Genomic DNA, 21,683 nt, shown 5'->3' on the forward strand with positions numbered 1-21,683 from the left:
CAGTCCTGCCGTGAATGGGCCCCACTGATTGGTTCACACTGGGTGTTGCCAGCCGGAAACACCGAGTGTGAACGAATCAGTGAGGCCCATTCACGGCAGGACTGCCGTGCAGTCCTGCCGTGAATGGGCCTTTTAAGTTTAAATTAACAACTACTAAGTATTATACTAGTGAATCATCAATTTTGTTCGGCTATTTCCGTATCCATTCGGCCTGCCCTGGGCCCTGGCATCTGCCTGCCCTGCCCCGGGGCAGTTCCAATGCCGAAAATGCTAATAATTACACGTTTTTGATACGATAAAATTTTGACTTGTAGTTTTGCCGGGAGTGTGAAAGAGCATGATGTTGTGTTTAAATATATTTTTTTCCTAAAATTGTGTTATAACTGTATAACTGGGTTTTAATGTGTAATATTGGTAGGATATTAACCATTAGACATTCGATATCGTGCACAAGTGTAGGAAAGTGATGTAATATCCAGAAACGTACTATTTTGTGTTCCCTCCAAAACTCCATCGAAAGTTTCAGTAAAACCACTTTAATGAATCGACCGACTTGACTTCTTGACTGTATTGATTATTGAAGAACATTGTTTTCCCGCCATAATATACTCGACACTGGCCATGGTTGAATAGCTGAAGTGTTATAATATAAAAAAAATGCACTTTTTTTTTCTTGGCAACTTGAAAAATTGCACTTGGGAGTTTTTGAAAGAATGTGAAAGAGTGATGTTGTGTTTTTATATTATTTTCCTAAAATTGTGTTATCTGGGTTTTTAATGTGTAATATTGGTAGGATATTAACCATTAAATATTCGTTATCGTCCACAAGTGTAGGAGAGTGATGTAATAACCAGAAACGTGCTCTTTTGTGTTCCCTCCAAAACTCCCATTAAAGTTTCAGTAAAGCGTCCTACCACTTTACTGAATCGACCGACTTGACTTCTTGACTGTATTGACTTTATACTTGGACTTTGACTAGACTTTAGACCTGACTGACCTGACGATAATATAGAAAAAATTGTATAAAGAATATTGTTTTCCCGCCATAATATTATACTCGACACTGGCCATGGTTATAGCTGAAGTGCCATTATATGAAAAAAAAATGCACTTGTCACTGACAGTCACTGTCAGATTTGACAACTGACAAATGACAATTGGAAAAGTGTTTTGTCGATTTTTGTATTTAAACAATTACCTCTAAATTAAATGTTATTTTATTGATTTCTTCATTCTAAATTTGAAAGAAACCTTTAGAATGACTAGCGACTGTAACAACATGTCTGACTGCGACGATGGTCAGAGTGAAATTGATCCAATTCATGATATTATTGACTATCTGGTTCGCTGTGTAAATATTTCATTTCTACACTCTCACGTTAACGAACAAAAAGCTAATACTAAAGAAAACATAAGCGCCGCTATAAAACTCTACGAACAGTCACCGACACAATTCTTAACTCAATTCGGAAAGTATTGCTCGCCCAATCACATAAGCTACTTCGAGAACCTGCCGCATCTCAAACATAATGCTCATTTTCAAGAGTGCATAAATCATTTGAAACTTTATCATTCAAAGGAGCAAACTATTAAGAGGATACGGAATAGGCGTTTCAAAGCTCTCCAAAGGCTAAAAAGCAGTACAGACTACTTCAGCGATAAACAAATGATGTACCGCAACCCCCTGTTGTACGAGCAACTCGTGGGGCAGTACCTGACCAATGAGGAATTACAGGAGCGAGACGGCATGGACACGGAAAACGACTCATTTTTAAAAGTCATCCTGGAATCTGTGGAGAGAAATGAAATGAGGGAGAAGAGAAATATACAGAGTATGCTTGAAGATTTACACCTTCCCGACTCAGAGGACCATATAACGGAAAAAGTAGCACCTTCTTCCAGTATGAAAGAGAAGAGATGGGGCGATTTTGATGAACCCGATACCCAACCCAGTCACATACCCGAGCCGAGGCTCGAATCAATGATAAATGCAAACGAAAGAAACTTACTAAGAGAGGAATTTTTACAAGAAATGTACAGCAGCTTTATAGAGGGCCACGATATGGAGTTTGACTACTCTACGGTTGATAATAATGAGGAGTATGATGATTTGGAGCAGATATCTAGAGATGCAGAGGACAGGTATTTTGATTCGGAAGACAATGACAGCAACAACTTGGAGGAACATATGAAGCTGATTAACGAATACGGAAGAAAACAATCCAGTGACAGCTCAGCTGTTGACCCTCTAGATGAGTTCATGACACATATTGAAAATAAACTAAATCAGTAATAACTGACTTTTATTTAATACCACTTTTAACAAATAAAGGATTATGAATTTCTTTATTACTGAAATCTAAAAATAAAATGAGTAATACATGGATAACATAACCATCTACTTAAAAAAAAAAGAACACAGGCTTATATTGTGATATGCTTTGATAACTTTTATTATTAAGTAAATCCATACTTCCATACTAATATTATAAATGCTAAAGTGTGTCTGTCTGTCTGTCTGTTACCTCTTCACGCCCAAACCGCTGGACCGATTTTACTAAAATTTGGCATGGAGATACTTTGAGTCCCGGGAAAGGACATAGGATACTTTTATCCCGAAAAAATGTACGGTTCCGCCGCGAAAAACGAGTTTTGGCGCAATGGAGTTGCAGGCGTCATTTAGTTAAATATATTATTAGGTAAAAGACTACAATCCCTCGATCACGGATTCTTGGCAGTCTTTTGTTATTCTATTGTTATCGCGGTCGAATTCGACCGCTTGGGAGTTGATAACTGATGAATGAACTTAAAATTGTATTCCTATTGTCAGCAGTCTTTGTTTTTCATGTATCATGATCCTCTTCATCAATCATCAGCACGTCATTTTTATAGAAAACAAAGATCGCCGAATATTATTAACAAATTGGTTTAATAGAAATCTATGACACAACGTTGTTACACAACAAACGTAACGGCGCTGCATAAAAAGTTAAAACAATTAATAGTGTACAACAATAGATGCGTTGTCCAACACGTTACACGCGGCCGGATAAGGAGACGTAGAGACCTAGGCTGGGACGCTCAAATTGGGTGCGCCTTTCTAAAAAGTTTGAGATCCCCTGTTGTAGCGGTATAGGCAGTCTCTTTTTAATTAATTCGTCTACATCAAATATTTATCCCGATTCCTTTAAAAATATTAAATTATACTTAGATAGCGCTTTAAGATCTAGACATGGCTAATTTCCATATTATTTATTAGCATATTTCCAATGTACTTATCTAATAATTACCTACTGTGTAGATATGCCTCCGTATCAAAAAGTGGTTTTAAACTTTTCTTGCATTGTATAAGAAGAAAATATAACATGGCAATTGGCATGGCAGGTCACCTAAGAAAATTTGTCACAAACTATTGGAGTATGAAGATTTTGGCTGACCTACTTTCGCTAAATGTGTTTTTTTGCGTTCACGAATATTCGTGAAAAAAATATACGTGAACGCGAAAAAACATATTTAGCGGACAGTAGGTCGGCCAGGCTCCATACAAAAATATTCATACCCCTTTCCAGCTACCGGGACATTTAGCAACCAGGCTAAATAAAGGTGGTAATATATTGACAACGTACCAGACAAGCTGTATTAGCACACAATACAGTAATACATTATACAGGTCGCTTCTCGACGCCGGCGCGGCGCGGTGGTCACAAGTATCCATCACATTTCAGACATCCGACACGCAGACTTCACGCGCTGGCTGCCAATTGCCATATCACACACAATTATTACAAAATATAAAATATGCCACAGTCTCCGATCTATTCCTTTAAAAAAATGTAACATAAAATTGAATATACGGTCGAATTGAGAAACCTCTTTTTTGGAAGTCGCTCTTGAATCCACTCACGAATTCACGATCTACTTTTGGTCAAATCCTAATAATATAATATGTAACTAAATTAGGGCTATCCAAGTTGAGAGTGAAAGATGGCACATATTTAGAACCTAGACTGACTTAAAGATTCGCAGGGTTTTATTATGTTTACATGATTCATGGAAATCCAAAATCATCATCTACTTAAGTATCTAATACTTAGGTAAGTAAGTCCTTGTATATAAGTAGAATTGATTTTAGTAAGTACTTAGCTACAGCAACAGTACCTGACTACCTACTCTACCTTAACATAAAAAGGGTGCAGAATTAGTAGAGCTAGTTATAGTTAATAATTCTTAAGCCGAATCTTAGTTGCTAACTGCAGCCCTCAGAGACGAAAATTAATTAGGTACCTAACTGTAATTAAATGAAGATTTTGACATAAGCCCTATATATAATCTGTCAAACTCTACATTAAATTGATGTTTAATCATGGGCGTACCCAGGTAGGGGCAGGGGGGTGCAGCTGCCCCCTAGAAGATGAAATAAACGTCAATTTTCCTGGCAAGTGGAAATAAACGTGTTACTTAGGTACTCTGCGCAAAATGAAGTGTTGGAAATGGATATCTTTTTTTTGTTTTTTTGTTTCAATATGACCAGCAGGGCTGTAACTAGAGTCAGATTTGAGGTAGGGCAGCATTGGTTACAGCTAGGGCGCAAGTAAAAAAAAATCATAATTGATTGATTTTCTTGGGTTTTGGTGTTTTTAAGGTAGGGCATTATGATTTTAAGGTAGGGCATTGCCCTACAATGCCCCCCCCCCCCCCCCCCCCCTTAGCTACGGCCGTGTATACCAGATTGACCATCTTCTCGAAACAGGTATGAGCTGCCCCTCCTCTAGCTGAAATCCTGGGTACGCCCATGAGTTTAATTATCATTATCTCTGAGTGCCGCACTTATAGACAGCCAATCTAACATAGCTGTTATTTTTCGCTGTAGTCGGTTAAAAGCCGGCACTCGCTAGCTACATCCTGTAGCTCCACTGTCCAACATTCCACGACCACCATATCGCGGTGTTTACACACGCTGGCCGCGTCGCGAGCCCGCGCCGACGCCGACACTGTAGTGCGGACCTCACGACAGTTAACATGGTGAGCCCTCAAGTCAACTAGTGATATTTTTGTTTAGTTATAAATATTTATTGTTGTGGGAGTGGTTGGTAAATATAGATTTTAATATTTATTGTTGTGTTGAAGGCTGGAGCCGTATAAGTAAATTTTCATTCTTATTTCGTGTCGCGGAAGTTTTAAGTGTTTTTTTTATTTATCTCGTAAAGTTAGAATTAGGTAGGTATAAGTGTTTTTTTTTAATTCTCCATCCATAAAATATGAGGTAAGAAGTTTTTTTAAAAACGTTTAAAACCTAATTGAAAATATTTATTTAAAAAAGTATGAAGTGACTTAATTAATGCATTGGATATTGTTTGTATATTTTTGTTATTCTATATAATCTAAAGTTACTTTAATTTCTAAGTCAAAGTATATTTTTACGGCGAGCTTTAGAGCTTCTTTCTCAAATAGTAAATACTGACACTTTACTATCAGGCGATCTATTTGCTCGTTTGTCCGCTATTCGATAAAACGCATGTTATAGGATAATGTAAAAATTGTATTAAAAGTACTTATCACACTTATTGTTTATACAATTATGATTCTGGAATAAACCACATTTGGCAGGATCACACTTTAAATCACTGTGTAATTCAAAATGAAGTGGAGTCTTTTCATTTAGGTACAATTATATATTCTTATAATTATTTCATTTACAATAATAATTTATATATATTTTATAAGTAGAACAGGTACTTACATTATGAAATACCAGACATATTTCACAATCGCTACGAAATAATAAAAGTAGTTTTTCTCCAAGCGTGAAACAAGATTAACTATGATTTACTCGGTATAGTGAGCATCGGGTAAATAATATACAATTAATTGTATAAAGTTATAATACGTAACAAAATAGTTTCGTAGAAACTCGTTCAAGATTTTGTCTTAAAAATTTATATGTAATGGAGGTTAATTATAATTATTGTGAATCAATTTTTAAATTTTTTTACTATTTTTTTAAATCTATGGACACTTCACATCACGTTAATCTGGCCCCATGGTAAGTACCTACCTGAAGGGCTTGTGTTACGGGTACCAAACAACGGAAACTATATTTAATACTTTTATATACTTGTGTACCTACATCATAATATTATGACCTACGAATAATAAAAACTAAGGAAACGTAACTCCCATACTTCAACCGTTTTAAATTTGGCTCCTTTTCGAACACTAAAATATGACAATTCAGATTTTCGCCAAGGTCGTTTCCCAGGTAACGTATCATAATATTGCGCGCCGGACGACAGCCTGCGCGGTTATTGTCATTGTCATAGTTATGAAACAAATAATTGTCAAAAGCGGATAGTTTTATGCAGTATACACCAAGCACATCTACTATCACGAAGAAACGAGCACATTATTATTATTTTAAAATCAAACTTTTTCCTCTGATCCTTAAGACATCGATAATAATATACATGTAATAATTATGAACAAACCTTGTACGACTCGGGCGAATCTAAAACTGTCCAAGCACCTAGAGAAGACGTTTTCAGATTACAAAAATCTATGTGCTCAATTATTACAGAATTGAAATTAAAAACTTACGTAAAATTTGTACTTATAACTCACAATTAATATAATATTTTAATAACAGTTAGCAGTTTTTTTTTATTTTTGTTCATTTACAATATTAAAGGAAATACTTATTTGTTTTTGTCGATTGAACGTAATTTATTACATTATATTTTTTTTGTTTTGTTGTAAAAAATCCGTAGCAAGAAATATGAGAATACCCATTCATCTTATAACGCATTTCGTATAATGTCAGCCAGACCCTAAAATTTCGTTTATGATTAAATTGTTACATCTTGCATACACTGTCCATGGCGACTTTGTAAAAATTTTGTAATTATATTATTTTTTGATTATTGCACTTTTAGAATAACATGTAAATTTAATAAGACAAACACAAAGGGACCAGCTTAATTTTACGCAAATACCCTAGCATCCAACTTAAATAAACCATCTTTTTGTTGCCTATTTTTGGTCGACAAAAATACAAGAAATTTAAGCATAATTTTAAACAATACACTTACAGATGAAAGGTTATTCCTGTATTAAAAGTCGTATCTGTATGACTTCTACACCATTTCACAGGGCATTTAGGCATTTTAACAACAAAAATATTGTAAAAAGCCACGTAAAACGTACCTAAGTAAACAAACCTATGCACAACCTATGTAAACAAATTGTAAAATGAGTTTGACAAAATTGTCATGTCAAACTGGTTGAATGTCACTCGAGTATATATACACGAAAAATGTGTACCGAACACATGCATAAATATGCATGTGTTCGGGTCACATTTTGTAGCCTTTTGGTGCACTTTTTTTGACGGAGTTACTCTTCCTTAGTTTTTATTATTCGTAGATTATGACATATCATATATAATTAAGATTTTTATTAAATGATACACATATACAATACACATCGCTGAACCAGGAACATTGTAAACTTTTTGTTCCTTCGGCGGGATTCATACCCCCGGCTTGAGCTAACCAACGCGCTCAACCACTGAGCCACAGAGGTCGTCAAAATTTTAATTAAATGTAACTTTTCCTTAACCATAAACTACAATTGGTTACTATTTTTCCAGTATTAGTAAACTCTACAACATCAGCCAAGATTTCTCGTAGCGAGTCTGCCTCATTTCGAGTCTATACAACGCATGAGCGTTGAAGTCTTTTGTACGTACGACTTTGAGTTGCACGCCATAACATAATATTTGCATTAACAGATTATTCTCGATCTTCTATATATCTCATATACACATAGTAATTAATTAGTCATTGCTTTTTAGATGCATCGCCAGCTCTGGATTTATGTATAGGCAGTAAAGGCCATGGCCTATGGGCGGCAGCGTCCTATGGCGTCTTAGGATGGAGGCAGAGTTCGTACGTAAGGGCGTCAAAATTAAAGTGGCCTATACTCGTTTTAAATATAATTATATACCCGGCCCTGTGCGTAGCCAAACTAAACCCACAGAAAAAAAGCTTAATCTAGAACAACTTCTAATTGCAAAATTATGATTTATTCAAAATAGTAATATTGCAGAACAACTATTATTGAGAATCATAATTCGGTTGTTAAAAATTGTAAATTGGACATAGCTGACCGTTCACTGAATATTTTAATATTATATATATAAATTAAAATATTCAAATTGTGGGAAAAAAACGTTCAGATTGTGGGATATAAATATTATATCCCACGATCTGAACATTTTGTGTGGCACTTTACGGAAAAACTATCACGCCTATTGGCTATTGATTTGTGCTTTAACATAGTATTTTTTATTTATATGTAAACTAGAGAGGCTTCGTCCGCGTAATTTAGAAATTTCATGGAAACCGTACATTTTCCGCAAAAAATAGCTTATGTCCCTTCACATGGTCTATTCTTCATGTGTGCTGAATAACATAAAAATTACTTTAATATTTCTTAAGATAATAAGCAATTTCAAATTATTTCGCCCGTTTTTCCACATTTTCCTCTATTTCTTCTCTCCTATTAGTCTTAGCGTGATAAAATATAGCCTTTAGCCTACCTCGATAAATGGGCTATGTAACATTGAAAGAATCTTTCAAATCGGTCCAGTAGCTTCTGAGCTACTCTTCAGCTTTATAATATTATAGTATTATGTATAGTTATACACCTATATACCAAGTACCAACATTTATACAACCGTTTATACTTACAATACAACCTTCGCGGTGTGATGTAGGGCGGTCGCGATATCGGTTTCGCGCTGTCTTTACAATATGTATGTGTTGCCTGTACCTACTGTATTATGTATTTACTAGTGCTGCATACAATAGTTGTCACAGTTTCTACATATACAAAATATTTATGTATGCTTTTCAAATGCATGAAAAATCACAAAGCGTCGATGAGCGTCACGTGCCGCGCTGCAACTAGACTTCGCTCAAGTCCTTTATGACGTAATACCGTGAAGTAGCTGCCAAATTCGGATGCAATTTTTGGCATTCGTGTTATCACGTCGCGTGCTAACGTCGTATGGTGTGGCGTGTTATCGCATGGCGTGTTGGCCATAGCGCACGTGTTGTGTAATGTTCTGTGAAAGTACCAGCAAATTGTCATCACATAATCAAATTGTGTGCATCTCGTGGTGTAACAACGCTCTCATTAAATATTCATCAATGTAAAGATGCTCCACTAGCGAGCTACTACATAATCATCAGAGAATTTGATTCATAGCCAGATGGCAGACCTACGTAATTTAGCTGCTTTACGTCAAACCCAGCCGACAGAATGCGACAAACATTACAGAAGATACAACCTGACCAAATGATATTATAGGCCCGCTATGTGGCTAGGAATCAATTTCTCCGATGGTAGGTACATACGGACACTATACAGTAATAAGTAGAGCAGGAATTCATCACTTTATAGCAAATGAAAAAAAACATTCAAAGTTCCTTCCCGCTGTCCCGTACCTCTATATTTAAACATGGGCGTACCCAGGTTCTGGGCCAGGGGGGGGGGGGGGGGGGGGGCAAATTACCCAGGTTCTGGTGCCAGGGGGGGCCAAATCACCCAGGTTCTGGGCCAGGGGGGGCAAATCAGATTTTTCATAAGCTAGGGGTTTATAAAGAATAAAAAATTTATAATTTTTAGTTGTAAAAATATTGTATTGCAAAGAAATGGCAAAAATTCGTTCTTAATTTTTAATTTTTATATATATATATATATATATATATATATATATATATATATATATATATATATATATATATATATATATATATATATATATATATATATATATATATATATATATATATATATATATATATATATATATACCGCACCGCTTATGTAAATGTTTGATTTCACATTAAATCGGTCCCCCGACACACCTTGACAACAATTATGGACTAAAATATTACTTTGCACAAGTTAGGAATTATTTGAACTTAAAGGCAGTTAATATTATTTCATTACTTTTTAAAGTTATTTGTTTTTTTTAAATTTCTTAATTTAATTTTATATTTTATGCAGTAATAATGGTTTAGTAGAATTTAATTAAGTACAGTAAAGTTAAACTTGGTGTCACCCCGGTCATCACCGTGAAAGTACCACCAGTAAAACCCGTGACTATCAGGTCACAGCACCACATAATATTAAGAACAATGCGTCATATATTTATTTATTTACAACCGTCAAAACACCATAAAACTCCCATACACATTCCATCTTCATAGAATAACTGTTTGGCAGTTGGTGTGCGGCTTTAGCTTTTATTCTGACTCTGTAGTCTGTTAAGACCACAGAATTTAGAAGTAAGTTAAGAGAATGACGTAGTTGACGATTCATATGCAGAGTGCGGACCTACTACGTAATTAAATTTTTAAGTTATGTCAAGCCCAGCCAACATCACATTATAGTGGACGTTCATTTGTTTCAGTTCACATTGTAAGTTGGGTTGGCTGTCACACTCGCAATCAAACAGCAAGTGTGTACACCTGTAAAATAAGAACGCTTAAAGCGACATTCGAAGTATGAGAATTGGCCCCCAGGCACGATAGCTCCTACGTCCTACCTCTACAATCTCAATTGTAAACAATCCTAGTCCTGTCCCACGGTATGACGTCACATCGCCCCTGGCGCCACTCGGTCTGGCGGTGGCCGTCGGCTCCCACGCCGCTCCCCGCGCCGCCTCGCGCTAATATATCAATTTTAACGTTTTATTATGCTTTTAAACTTTCACCGCAAAATAAATAGTGTACAAGTTTACGGAAGTATCTACTACCTACATGTATTTATTTCTTCCCCGCCGCGTAGGTTTTAGAAATTATTGATTTTAGCTTATGAGCTCTGTAATAGTATACGCGTTTGTATGCAAATAGATAGAAACAATCGCTCACATTTAAATACCTCGTCGGTGAAAATTTTTACAACGTGGTCGCCGGGCTTGCCTCGTTTGGGGCCGGATGTGGTCAATTTGATAATTCATTAAAATTTGGCTGCAAGTAAAGAGATAAAAGCTGTAGACAGTAGAGTAAAATGTAGAGAAGTATTTATTACGAATTTGTGACTCGTCTCCTTACTCCATAGTTTCAGTTACTATAGTTTTAAGATAAGCGTTGTCGTCCGTAATATAATAATTGCAGAGCCTATTTAACATTGAACAAAATGGTCTTTGAGAGATGTTTGTATTTAGGCAGTGGCGTCTGGCGACATACTTAAGTTACTCGTCTGACGTCGCACAAACAACACGAAGATAAAGCACAGTTAATATGCACCACGTCCATGTGACATAACGTTATGGTCCTCGTCACTTTCTCGCAATTTTCCCGCGCGCGAATCACCCAATACCCGCTGGTTGCCCGCTGAACAAATATCATATCAGGTGGTTGCCGACCGCGGATATAGAAATTGAAAGTTGTCATCCGAGCGCGAGCGGTATCGCCAACTCGACTGACAGATATCGATACATATATCGCACTATCGATATCGATTTTTTTTATGAAATAAGGGGGCAAACGAGCAAACGGGTCACCTGATAGAAAGCAACTTCAGTCGCTCATGGACACTCGCAGCATCAGAAGAGCTGCAGTTGCCGGCCTTTTAAGAGGGAATAGGGTAATAGGGGAGGGTAGGGAAGGGGAGCGAATAGGGGAGGGTAGAGAAGGGAATAGGGTAGGGGATTGGGCCTCTGGTAAACTCACTCACTCGGCGAAACACAGCGCAAGCGCAGTTTCACGCTGGTTTTCTGTGAGAACGTGGTATTTCTCCGGTCGAGCTGGCCAATTTGTGAAGCATGGCTCTCCCACGTATAATATATAAAGTAATTTAGACGACAGCTTCATTCAATTTAGTGTAGAGTCACGGCTTCAGTATTGATCATTTATTAACGAATCTGGGAGCTTACTCTACGATCGATAGATCTTCGCGTTGTTCTTGATCATATAAAGTAAGCGCTTTTGGAAAATTAGTGTGTGTCGGTACTCGCAGGGGCGGATCTACTATATGGCTTTTTGGGCTGCAGCCCAGGGCCCCGCAAATACAGAGGGCCCCCAACCGAACTGAAACCAATAGACGATATTGTCAATAATAAAAATTATATAGAAGAAATAGAGGAAAATGTGGAAAAAATGGGGAGAAATTATTTGACAGGGCTTATTTGAACGCACTAATCTCAGGAATTACTGGTCCGATTTAAAAAATCCTTTCAGTGTTGGATAGACCATTTATCTAGAAAGGCTATGAGCTATATTTTATTACGCTAAGACTAATAGGAGCTAAGAAATAGAGGAAATTATGGAAAAACGGGGGAAATTATTTGAAAGGGCTTATCTCACGAACTACTGGAGCAGCAATTTTTCTGTTATTTGGCACAGATAAGAAGTAGATCATGTAAAGGATCATAGACTATTTTTTGTGGACTAATTAGTCTGTAAAATATCTAATTTACGTGGGCGTATAACATAACCATTTATAACCGATATAAATAAATTAAATATTTTGTTTTACTATTTTCTTCCTGTACTTAACATAATATATTACACTAGACGTTTTGCGCGGCTTCGCCCGCGTAAATTAGATATATCACAGACAAATTAGTCCACAAAAACCAGCCAAGTGTGATTTGGACATGTCCACGAAGGGTTCCGTAGCAGATTTTTTTTTATTTCTATGAAATTAAAAGGTTTTCGATTTATTTTTATATTTCAGTTGATTTAATGAAAGTTAAATTAAGGTTTACCATTTATGACGTATAAAAAAAACTATTTGCTAGATTTCGTTCAAACCAATTTTCGTTGATAGTTTTTATAGTAATGTACATCATATATTTTTTTTTGAATTATCATCACTTTAGAAGTTAGAGGGGGGGGGGGGGGGGACACATTTTACCACTTTGGGAGAGTCTCTCTCGCAAACTATTCAGATTAGAAAAAATAATGTAAGAAACCTCAATATGATTTTTAAAGACCTATCCATAGATACCCCACACGCATAGGTTAGATAAAAAAAAAATTTGTTTCAGTTGTAACATCGAGGAAGTTGATTCCTATGCAATTGACAGACCAACGTTATTTGGTCGAATATGTCAATTCAATGTTAATTGTGATCTGTCAGCTGGGTTTGACGTAACGCACCCAAACTACTTAGGTCCCCGATTTGCATAGGAATCAACTTCTCTGATAGTACCTATGGGGACCCCTAAAATTTTTAATAATTTTTCCATTTTTGTATCAAAATCTTAATACGGTTCACAGACTACATCTACATACCAAGTTTCAATAGTATAGCTCTAATAGTTTCGGAGAAAAGTGGCTGTGACATACGGACGGACGGACGGAGACAGACAGACAGACATGACGAATCTATTAGGGGTTCCGTTTTTTGCCATTTGGCTACGGAATCCTAAGAATAGCCTATAATCCTTTACGTGGTCTACTTCTTACTTGTGCCAAATAACAGAAAAATTCCTCCAGTAGTTCGTGAGATAAGCCCACACATTTCCCTCTATTTCTTCGCTCCTATTAGTCGTAGCGTGATAAAATATAGCTTATAGCCTTTGTCAATAAATGGACTATCTAACACTGAAAGGATTTTTCAAGTCAGACCAGTAGTTCCTGAGATTAGCGCGTTCAAATAAACCCTTTCAATTAATTTCCTTCCTTTTTTTCAACATTTTCCTCTCTTTCTTTGCTTCTATTAGTTGTACCATGATAAAATATAGCCTGTAGCCTTTCTCGATAAATGGACTATCGGACCAGTAGTTCTTGAGATTAGCGCCTTCAAACAAACAAACTAACAAATTCTTCCGCTTTATAATACTAGATGTTCCGCGCGGCTTCGCCCGCGTAATTTAGAAATGTCACGGAAACCGTACATTTTTCCGCAAAAAAAGAAACCTATGTCCTTTCACGTGGTCTATTCTTCATTTGTGCCAAATAACATAAAAATTGCTCCAGTGCGTTCAAATAAGCCCTTTCAAATAATTTCCCCCGTTTTCTCCACACTTTCCTCTTTTTCTTCGCTCTCATTAGTTTTAGCGTGATAAAATATTATAGTCTATAGCCTTTCTGGATGAGTAGCCTATCTAACACTGAAAGAATTTTTCAAATCAGACCAGTAGCTCCTGAGATTAGTGCGTTCAAGTAAACCAATTCAAATAATTTCTCCCGTTTTTTCCACACTTTCCTCTATTTCTTCGCTCCTATTAGTTTTAGCGCGATAAAATATAGCATATAACCTTCCTAGATAAATAAGCTATCTAACACTGAAAGAATTTTTCAAATTGGACCAGTAGTTCCTGATATTAGCGCGTTCAAAATTCAAATAAACCTTTCAAATAAATTCGCCCCGTTTTTTAGTTGAGTAATTAGGTAGGGCCCCTAAGCAGTATTAGCCCAGGGCCTCACAAATTCAAGATCCGCCCCTGGGTACTCGGTACCTATAATAATTAGCACCACATTGTAGACCACATTCCTGCATCGCGCTATCGAAGTTTTCAAAGTGCATCGGTATACATGTGGCATCCACTGCATTTTCCCACAAGTGCAAAGCATCTAAGGTTTTTAATAACGGCCAGCAAAAGGACACAAGTAGAGAATAGTTTGCAACTTGTTGTCTTTAGTAGCTACAAATACTCATGCACATGTGCAACAAGCAGAAATTAAGTCGGCGACAAGTTGCTTAATTAACTTCTGCATGTTAAAATATTATGAGTAATTTTTAAAAGATGGCGGACGGGACCTATCGATTCGATGTTCACATCAAAGTATTATCCTAGTAGTATTTTGTTAGCTGATAGGTAGATAGTGAAAGGAGAGGCGGAATAGGACAAATGAGATGCTAAGCGCCTCAGTCCTATTCCCGGCGCGTACAGAACTTAACAATTCGGCGCACGCGCGGCTTTCACTGACGCGTCCTGCTCCTCACGTGCCACCCGCATTCCGGGCTCCAGGAACACATCATCATCATCACTCTTCACCCCCCTAAAATGCAACATTGGGCACTGGCCAATCGACATACATCGACTTACAGCCATTCCCAATATTTGATCTATCTCTGGTTTTGCCCTACTAGAGATAGGAATAGCTCAGATTAGACATTAGAGACATACATTTTATGTCAATTGTGAGCTATTCCTATCTCTAGTAGGGCAAAACCAGAGATAGATCAAATATTGGGAACGGCCGTTACTGACTACCTATCTATGTTTTGCATTTAGAAGTACCTAAATATGTAAGTATGTAAAGTGTATTTTATTAAGTTATAAGTAGTTACCATGCAACGAAACAAGAATAAAAAGCCCTTGATCCAATTTTTGGTGCAGCTGATTATCGTAGACGCTCGGCCAGTTTAAATTACAATTTAATATAGTAAATGAGCATAAGTCAAACTACTTTTTTAAACGAAAGCCACGACTTACGTTAAAATAATTGGAACAGTTAGTGGTATCGGGGTCAGCATCAGGCGGGAGACGGTGGACTCCTGCGCAGGTATTTTAACGAGACCTCGCGTGACCAAAAAACTGATATCGCCTGCTCTAATTACACCAAACCCGCTCCGGACCACCGATGACCATTAAATGAGAAGGATTATTATAAACGATTATTTAAAAAAACCGGCCAAGTGCGTGTCGGGCCACGCGCAATATGTGCCGCTATTTTTTTCTTTTAAATTCAGCACATTTCCTACTCTCGTGAATTTTTTCACATTTCCAGAAGCAACAGTTTAGCTGGTAGAAGGGGTGGACACTGGACTCTAATGATTTTTTCCGTTTTGAAACTTCATATTTCACAAATCGATCCCTAGACCCTACAAATGGGTTTTTTGTACAAAAGCAAGAAGCTAAGGTATGTTAGTTAATCGTCACTGATAACTTTAACATTGTTTACAGAAACACACCGCTACTCTACTTGTGATGCTCATTGGGATTCTGCGCTCGGTGCGACCGGAATCGAGCCACCCAGCACCAGATCGACAGCTCGACAATGCTCCATGTGAGTATATTTTATTAGTTGATAAAGGTGGAGTAGTCAATTGATATGACCAAATCGATAACTTAATATGTTTTTAAAACCAATTACTTGCATTAAGTACTTTTTACGGTTCCGAAGTCTTATAATAATAAGACTTCTTCCCAAATTTAAATTTAATTCTTCCCAAATTTATTAAAAATAAGCAATATTTTGTTTTTCTTTCAGTTCCGAAGTCGAGTGCAATACAGCAAGGTATTTCATCAATATTTTCACCTCGTATGGACTTCGACCGCTGGAAGCCGCTGACGGGGCGAGGGGATCCGCTGAGGAACGATCCCACCTACGACTACGAGCCCCCCGTGCTGGAGCGGGTGCACTACTGGGCGGACGACACGCGCGTCGAGCGGGAGAAACATCCCGAGAGGAAGTCGGAGGTCCTGATGCTGGGAGTCTCGTCCCGGAAGCCGAGCATCGCGCCGAGGCCCCCCGCACCTCCGAGGAGGTCACCACGCCCTCCGATAATTCAGAAGTACGAGGACTTCACCTACAAGCTGAGCAATGACTTTCCCATGACTATTCTAGTCCCCCCGCCGCCTCCTCCGCCGGGACACAAGCCCACTCTGTTCATCATATCGAACGAGAACACGCCGACTCCGACCACACCGAAGTACGTGGAGTCCACGGTGTTCACGAGAGACGCTACACCCGCCGTCGACGTCATCACGTCCTACGCGTTGCAGGAGGCCAATCTCATCTACCAGTCTTCCACTAGACAGGAGTGGCTGCTGGAGCCCAACAGAACCAATCCGTTCTCGAATGTCGCAGTGACGAGAGACTACGCGGGCTGGGGCCCCACTACGCCCTTCGACGATATTTCTATTAATGAAACGCACAACATTATACCGCACTACGATAACGTCCTGTCACAGGTCTACAAGCCAAAATACCCTTTCCAGAGACTACAGACCGAGCCGACGTCACCGCCTCTGGTCACTGCCAATTCGTTCCCATCTTTCCTGCCAACGATACTACCACCGACCACAATTAAACCTCAAGAAACTTGGTCCCAGACAGAATCGACGACTCAAGAAGTTTCTACGGAAACCACAAAAACCGTTCAAGAAACCACCACAGAAATTTACAGAACTACACCACGCCCGACTACTGCGAGACCTGCGCCCAAACACAAGCCCAGCATGATCGATATGCTGGCGCCTATGATGTCTATGCCGATGGTGACGGAACGGCCGGAGGACAACATCTACGCTCACGCTTCTAACAACATTCAAATTTTTAAGGAGCCCTCCGAGCAGGACGAATTGGAATTAGAAATGATGCAGACGATGCAGCCTCCGCCGCCGCAAGTACCAGACTCTTCGACTCAAACGTACAATAACTACCCCGAGGAATCTCACGCGATGACTGGTCCTACACAAGATCCATACCTGCACATGCGGTTCACTACCCCCGCAACGACCACCGAATCCCAGGAGACCAAGACGACCACTGAAAAACAGCACCTCCCCACTTACTTGATCATCCAGGGGCATTCCAAAGTAAAAACGTACGGCTCGAAACCGAAACCTCAAAGTACTAGCAGCAACAAAATTCCTCACCCGAATGAAACCGACGAGGTCAAACATTTGCATCCTATCAAGGAGAAGAAGAAGGTAAATAAAGAGAAAAGCTCCGACAGGGAGGGAAGGTCCAAGAACTTGAAATCACTAATCGACAGGGGAGTCGGATCCATAGAAATTCAGGAGGCGGACGTGGGAATAAAGTACGACATCAGCGACGGAAGCGACGTGCCCGTTGAAATTTACAAGAAAGGTATCGTCGACAACGACGAAAACAATTACGTGGCAGCGCTGAAGAAAACGGCGGAGAAAAGGACGAGGAGGCAGATCGATCTGGAACAACTGCTGCCGTTCGACGAAGACTCCCTGGAAGAGTTCGTCTACAACTTCTTCGAAGGTAGACAGAACAGCACCGGCCTGGTGGGACTCATAGCGCAGACCGTCACCAACGAGAAGGTGTCCTCGGTCGTCGACAACCTCGAGGACGATGACTCGAGCGAGGAGGACAGGTGAACAGACACAACACACGCTAGTAAAGTACACATAATTATGTCTAGGGTTCAGCGACATGCCAAAAACAGGTTTAAATAAGAGCTACATAGTTACCTCTGCTGAGATTAAGGCCGTATTTTTAGTCAGTACTTAAGGAGCGCCTCGGCCTCAAGGCGCGGTTCGCCTCTGTGATTGGTCCAAATTTTGACAGCCAACCAATCCTGAAACGTTCCTTGAGGTCGAGGCGCTTCTTAAGTATTGACCAAGAATACGGGTGTAAATCTCAATTCGGTCGAATTTTCTACATATATGAGGTAAAAGCACTTACGACAAAAATAGCATAAAAATAAGAATTAGTATAATTTTTTCTCAACACTATATATTTTATAAGCTTCTCAAGCTATCTGTTGACGTAAAAATATATATTAGGGACGCCTTCGGGAACAAAATTTTAAAATGGGATCAGATTTCGTAAAAAATGTTACCGCGTCAACACGCGCTCGGCAGTTTCTTAGCAAATAGGTTAAGGAAGGCGAAATTTTGCACGTAAGTTTTGAATACATTTATTTGATTTTTTGTAATTTCTATTGATTTCATTGGATTAATGGTCATATTGTTTACAATAATTAATGTTTATTTATGATTTTTTATCCATTTTCCCTAACAATATAAAGGGTGTCTACTATTAGTTCTTGAAAATGTAAAAAACCTAATAGATGACATGGAACTCATATCATCATTTTGCAATACATACTAAAGTTATTTTGTAGTTTATTCTACTGCAAATATCATCAATATTCTCTGAAAATATAATTATTTTAAAAAGCCAACAAATTAGAACTACTGTACCTAAAAATTGACATATTAGACCTTGTCTGATCTAAAAATCGATTGCTTTAGTTTTTTAGCAGTAAAAAGAAGAAAAAGGAGAGCTGAGAAAAAAAAGAAGAGGCAAAAGAAGCATGGAGACTAAAGACTGAAAATATTTTTTTATGAAATATAAAAATAAAAGGAAAGATAGTTTTAGCATGGAAGAAGAATGGATAGAACCTGGAGACAACGTGGATAATATTTCATATGCATGTAGTTACTATGATGAAATAAATGAAATCTTTTGAAAAAACGGCAAATAAAGACCTAATAATAGGAAAAATGTTAAATGTAATGTAATGTTCTATGTCAACTATTAGTTCATATTGGTTGTGGTGGTGATACTATTAGCGATGTTCGTTTTCTGTGATGTCATCTATTAGTTGTCGTGACTAAGTTTACAAAAAGACCATTAATATATTTTTTAATTGATTTGTCAGTGAATAATCGTAATAGTTTTATTTTGTAAGAGTTACTGAAGACATGGAAGAAGTTATCAATCCTTTATTTTAATAAATATATATTTTACAACATTCAAATGTTCCATGTTTCCTTAAAGCGTCTGCCATTAGTGCTTTTACCTTAATATTTTCTGTAATCGAACAAATAGTAAACACTTGCCCTTACTGATAAATTTTAAAATATAAACGATATATGTACAATGAATTGTTCTTGTCTTATACATTCGAAAATTCGTTTGACAGACAAATGCAAAACATTATTCTAATTCAATGTGTAACTTTTTTTATTAGTAAGGTAAATAATATTTCAATCTTCAACAATACGAGTCCCACCGTTCTCTACTCTAAACGTAATGACGAGTAATAGAATCCTAATAAGTAGCAAGATCAAGTAGGCTATGGTGAATCATATCGGACCGAGGAAAAAGAAAGCTTTGAAAAGGCATCGGGAAAAATTCTACGTACTTTACATTTTATTTAGAACGCCTAGAATCTTTCCCTGAAGTAGAGAAACTTCGATCTACTTTGACGTACAGATGTATTATCCTATTTAATTACATGATTTACAGTTAATTAAGCATTGTTACATGGCCATATTTAAAGTTTAATGACTGTTCTTTTATCGGGGACCAATTATTGTGTACCTAACACTAGTATATCTAGTACTAACCTGTACACTGAGAATATGTTAATAAAAGTACGAAAAAATGTGATGTAGCCAATTTAAATTTTTACGCGCTATAGCATTCTATAATAATACCTACTCAGGAAAAAAAAATAGTTTTTGAAGTTTTACGCGCCAATAATACTCAGGAAATATTATTAAATATTTTTAAAAGTAAGTATGTTTTAGTGTTTTACACACAACCTAATTTCTGTTTCAAAATTTGACTTATTTACCAAAGTATTTTGGCTATGCTTTTTAGTAACTTTTGGACCTAAATTATTATTGTTATATAGAATTATTAAGTATACTTATATATAAATTATTAAATAAAGTTGTTAATTTTTATTTTGTTGCTTCATTATGTATCTACTGTAGCCGGCTTGATTTAATCCGTGAGATCTAAAACATTGAAGAATCTACATCTACCTAAATGTAGTTTCATGATAGAGTTCAATTATTGTGGCAATGTTTTGTAAGATATTTTTAGGGTTCCGTATCTACCCAAAGGGTAAAAACGGCCCTATTACGAAGATTTCGATGTCTGTCCGTTTGTCTGTCTGTCTCCAGGCTGTAATTCAAGAACGGTATAAAAAGCTACATAGTTGAAATTTTCACAGATTATGTATACCTATATCTGTTGCCGCTATAACAACAAATACTAAAATAAAATTAATATTTGAGGGGGGCTCCCATAAAACAAACGTGATTTTTTGCCTTTTTTTCTCTATATCAATAATAGCAACAGGTAGGTACTTGAATTTTTTTTCAAAGTCTTATTTATATGTGTACTTACTTTAATATTTAATAACAATATTAAAATAGGGCTAGTGGGACAATATAGGCTCTTAAAAAAATCCTTTCTGAAGGGCTTATTCCACCTTACTAAATTGATTCAGTAACTAAAAGCCCAGTGTAATAGCATTTAGAAAGTTAGGACTTAGGATCCTAATAAGCGTACTAAATCGGAAGAAGTGTGACTTCTGATTGGTGGAATCAGAAGCTTCTAATTATAGTCTTCTTCTTAGGATTCTAATTAGGACGACTTTTAGTAAGGTGGAATAAGCTGTTTACTTATCCCTTATCGATTCGGGCTTTACGCTCAGCATTCTAGTATTCCATTTTCACAGAGTTCTAAAATAGCCATTTGTCTCAAGATGACATTCAGTCACCTCAATATCTATCCCAATAAACCTTGGATTGAACGATCAGAGAGGAGCCGGCGAAACAAAGTGTGTATCGGAAACGGCATAACATGGACTGTTTATCTAATTACGTGGGCGCACAAAAAGTGCCGTCGGCGGACGCGGCATACTGACACGCGTTTCTGCTCTTCGCGGAATACTGCCTACTGCCTAGACCGAGTGAAAGCGTCGCGTCGTCCAGCGCCCTAAGCGCACAGCAAGTCCACAGATAAATAATTAATTGATTCTCGAACAATGAGACGTCAGACGGCCATCACAAAACGTAAGTCGGCAGGACAATGTTTAACTAGTTATGTATTTGTTTGTATTTATGAATTTACACTTTCCCAATTAGCGCTTAATTATATAAGCTGCGAGCAGGTTGTTTTTATAGGTACACTTAGCTTTTAACCAACATACATTTT

At 37.5% G+C, this 21,683-nt stretch overlaps 2 protein-coding genes and 1 long non-coding RNA gene across 3 annotated transcripts in view; all 3 read left to right on the plus strand.

The window, feature by feature from the left end:
- Positions 1–5,229, plus strand: part of LOC121740035 — a 21,743-nt gene extending 16,514 nt beyond the window's left edge. Inside the window, exon 3 of the long non-coding RNA XR_006037526.1 lies at positions 5,218–5,229. This is a non-coding gene — a long non-coding RNA (uncharacterized LOC121740035). The remainder of the gene's footprint in view (positions 1–5,217) is intronic.
- On the plus strand, positions 1,186–2,301 carry LOC121740033 (coiled-coil domain-containing protein 97). The gene has a single exon (XM_042132728.1). It carries the CDS (start codon positions 1,259–1,261, stop codon positions 2,291–2,293), a length of 1,035 nt encoding a protein of 344 aa, XP_041988662.1. The 5' UTR covers positions 1,186–1,258; the 3' UTR covers positions 2,294–2,301.
- A 10,704-nt stretch (positions 5,230–15,933) lies between the features above and the next one.
- Positions 15,934–18,204, plus strand: LOC121739030. The gene is made up of 2 exons (XM_042131345.1): positions 15,934–16,031; positions 16,236–18,204. Exons 1-2 carry the CDS (start codon positions 15,953–15,955, stop codon positions 18,098–18,100), a joined length of 1,944 nt encoding a protein of 647 aa, XP_041987279.1. The 5' UTR covers positions 15,934–15,952; the 3' UTR covers positions 18,101–18,204.
- The last annotated feature ends 3,479 nt before the right edge of the window (positions 18,205–21,683 follow it).

The sequence above is a fragment of the Aricia agestis genome, chromosome 2 (genome assembly GCF_905147365.1).
Source record: "Aricia agestis chromosome 2, ilAriAges1.1, whole genome shotgun sequence".
Taxonomy (NCBI): Eukaryota; Metazoa; Arthropoda; class Insecta; order Lepidoptera; family Lycaenidae; genus Aricia; species Aricia agestis.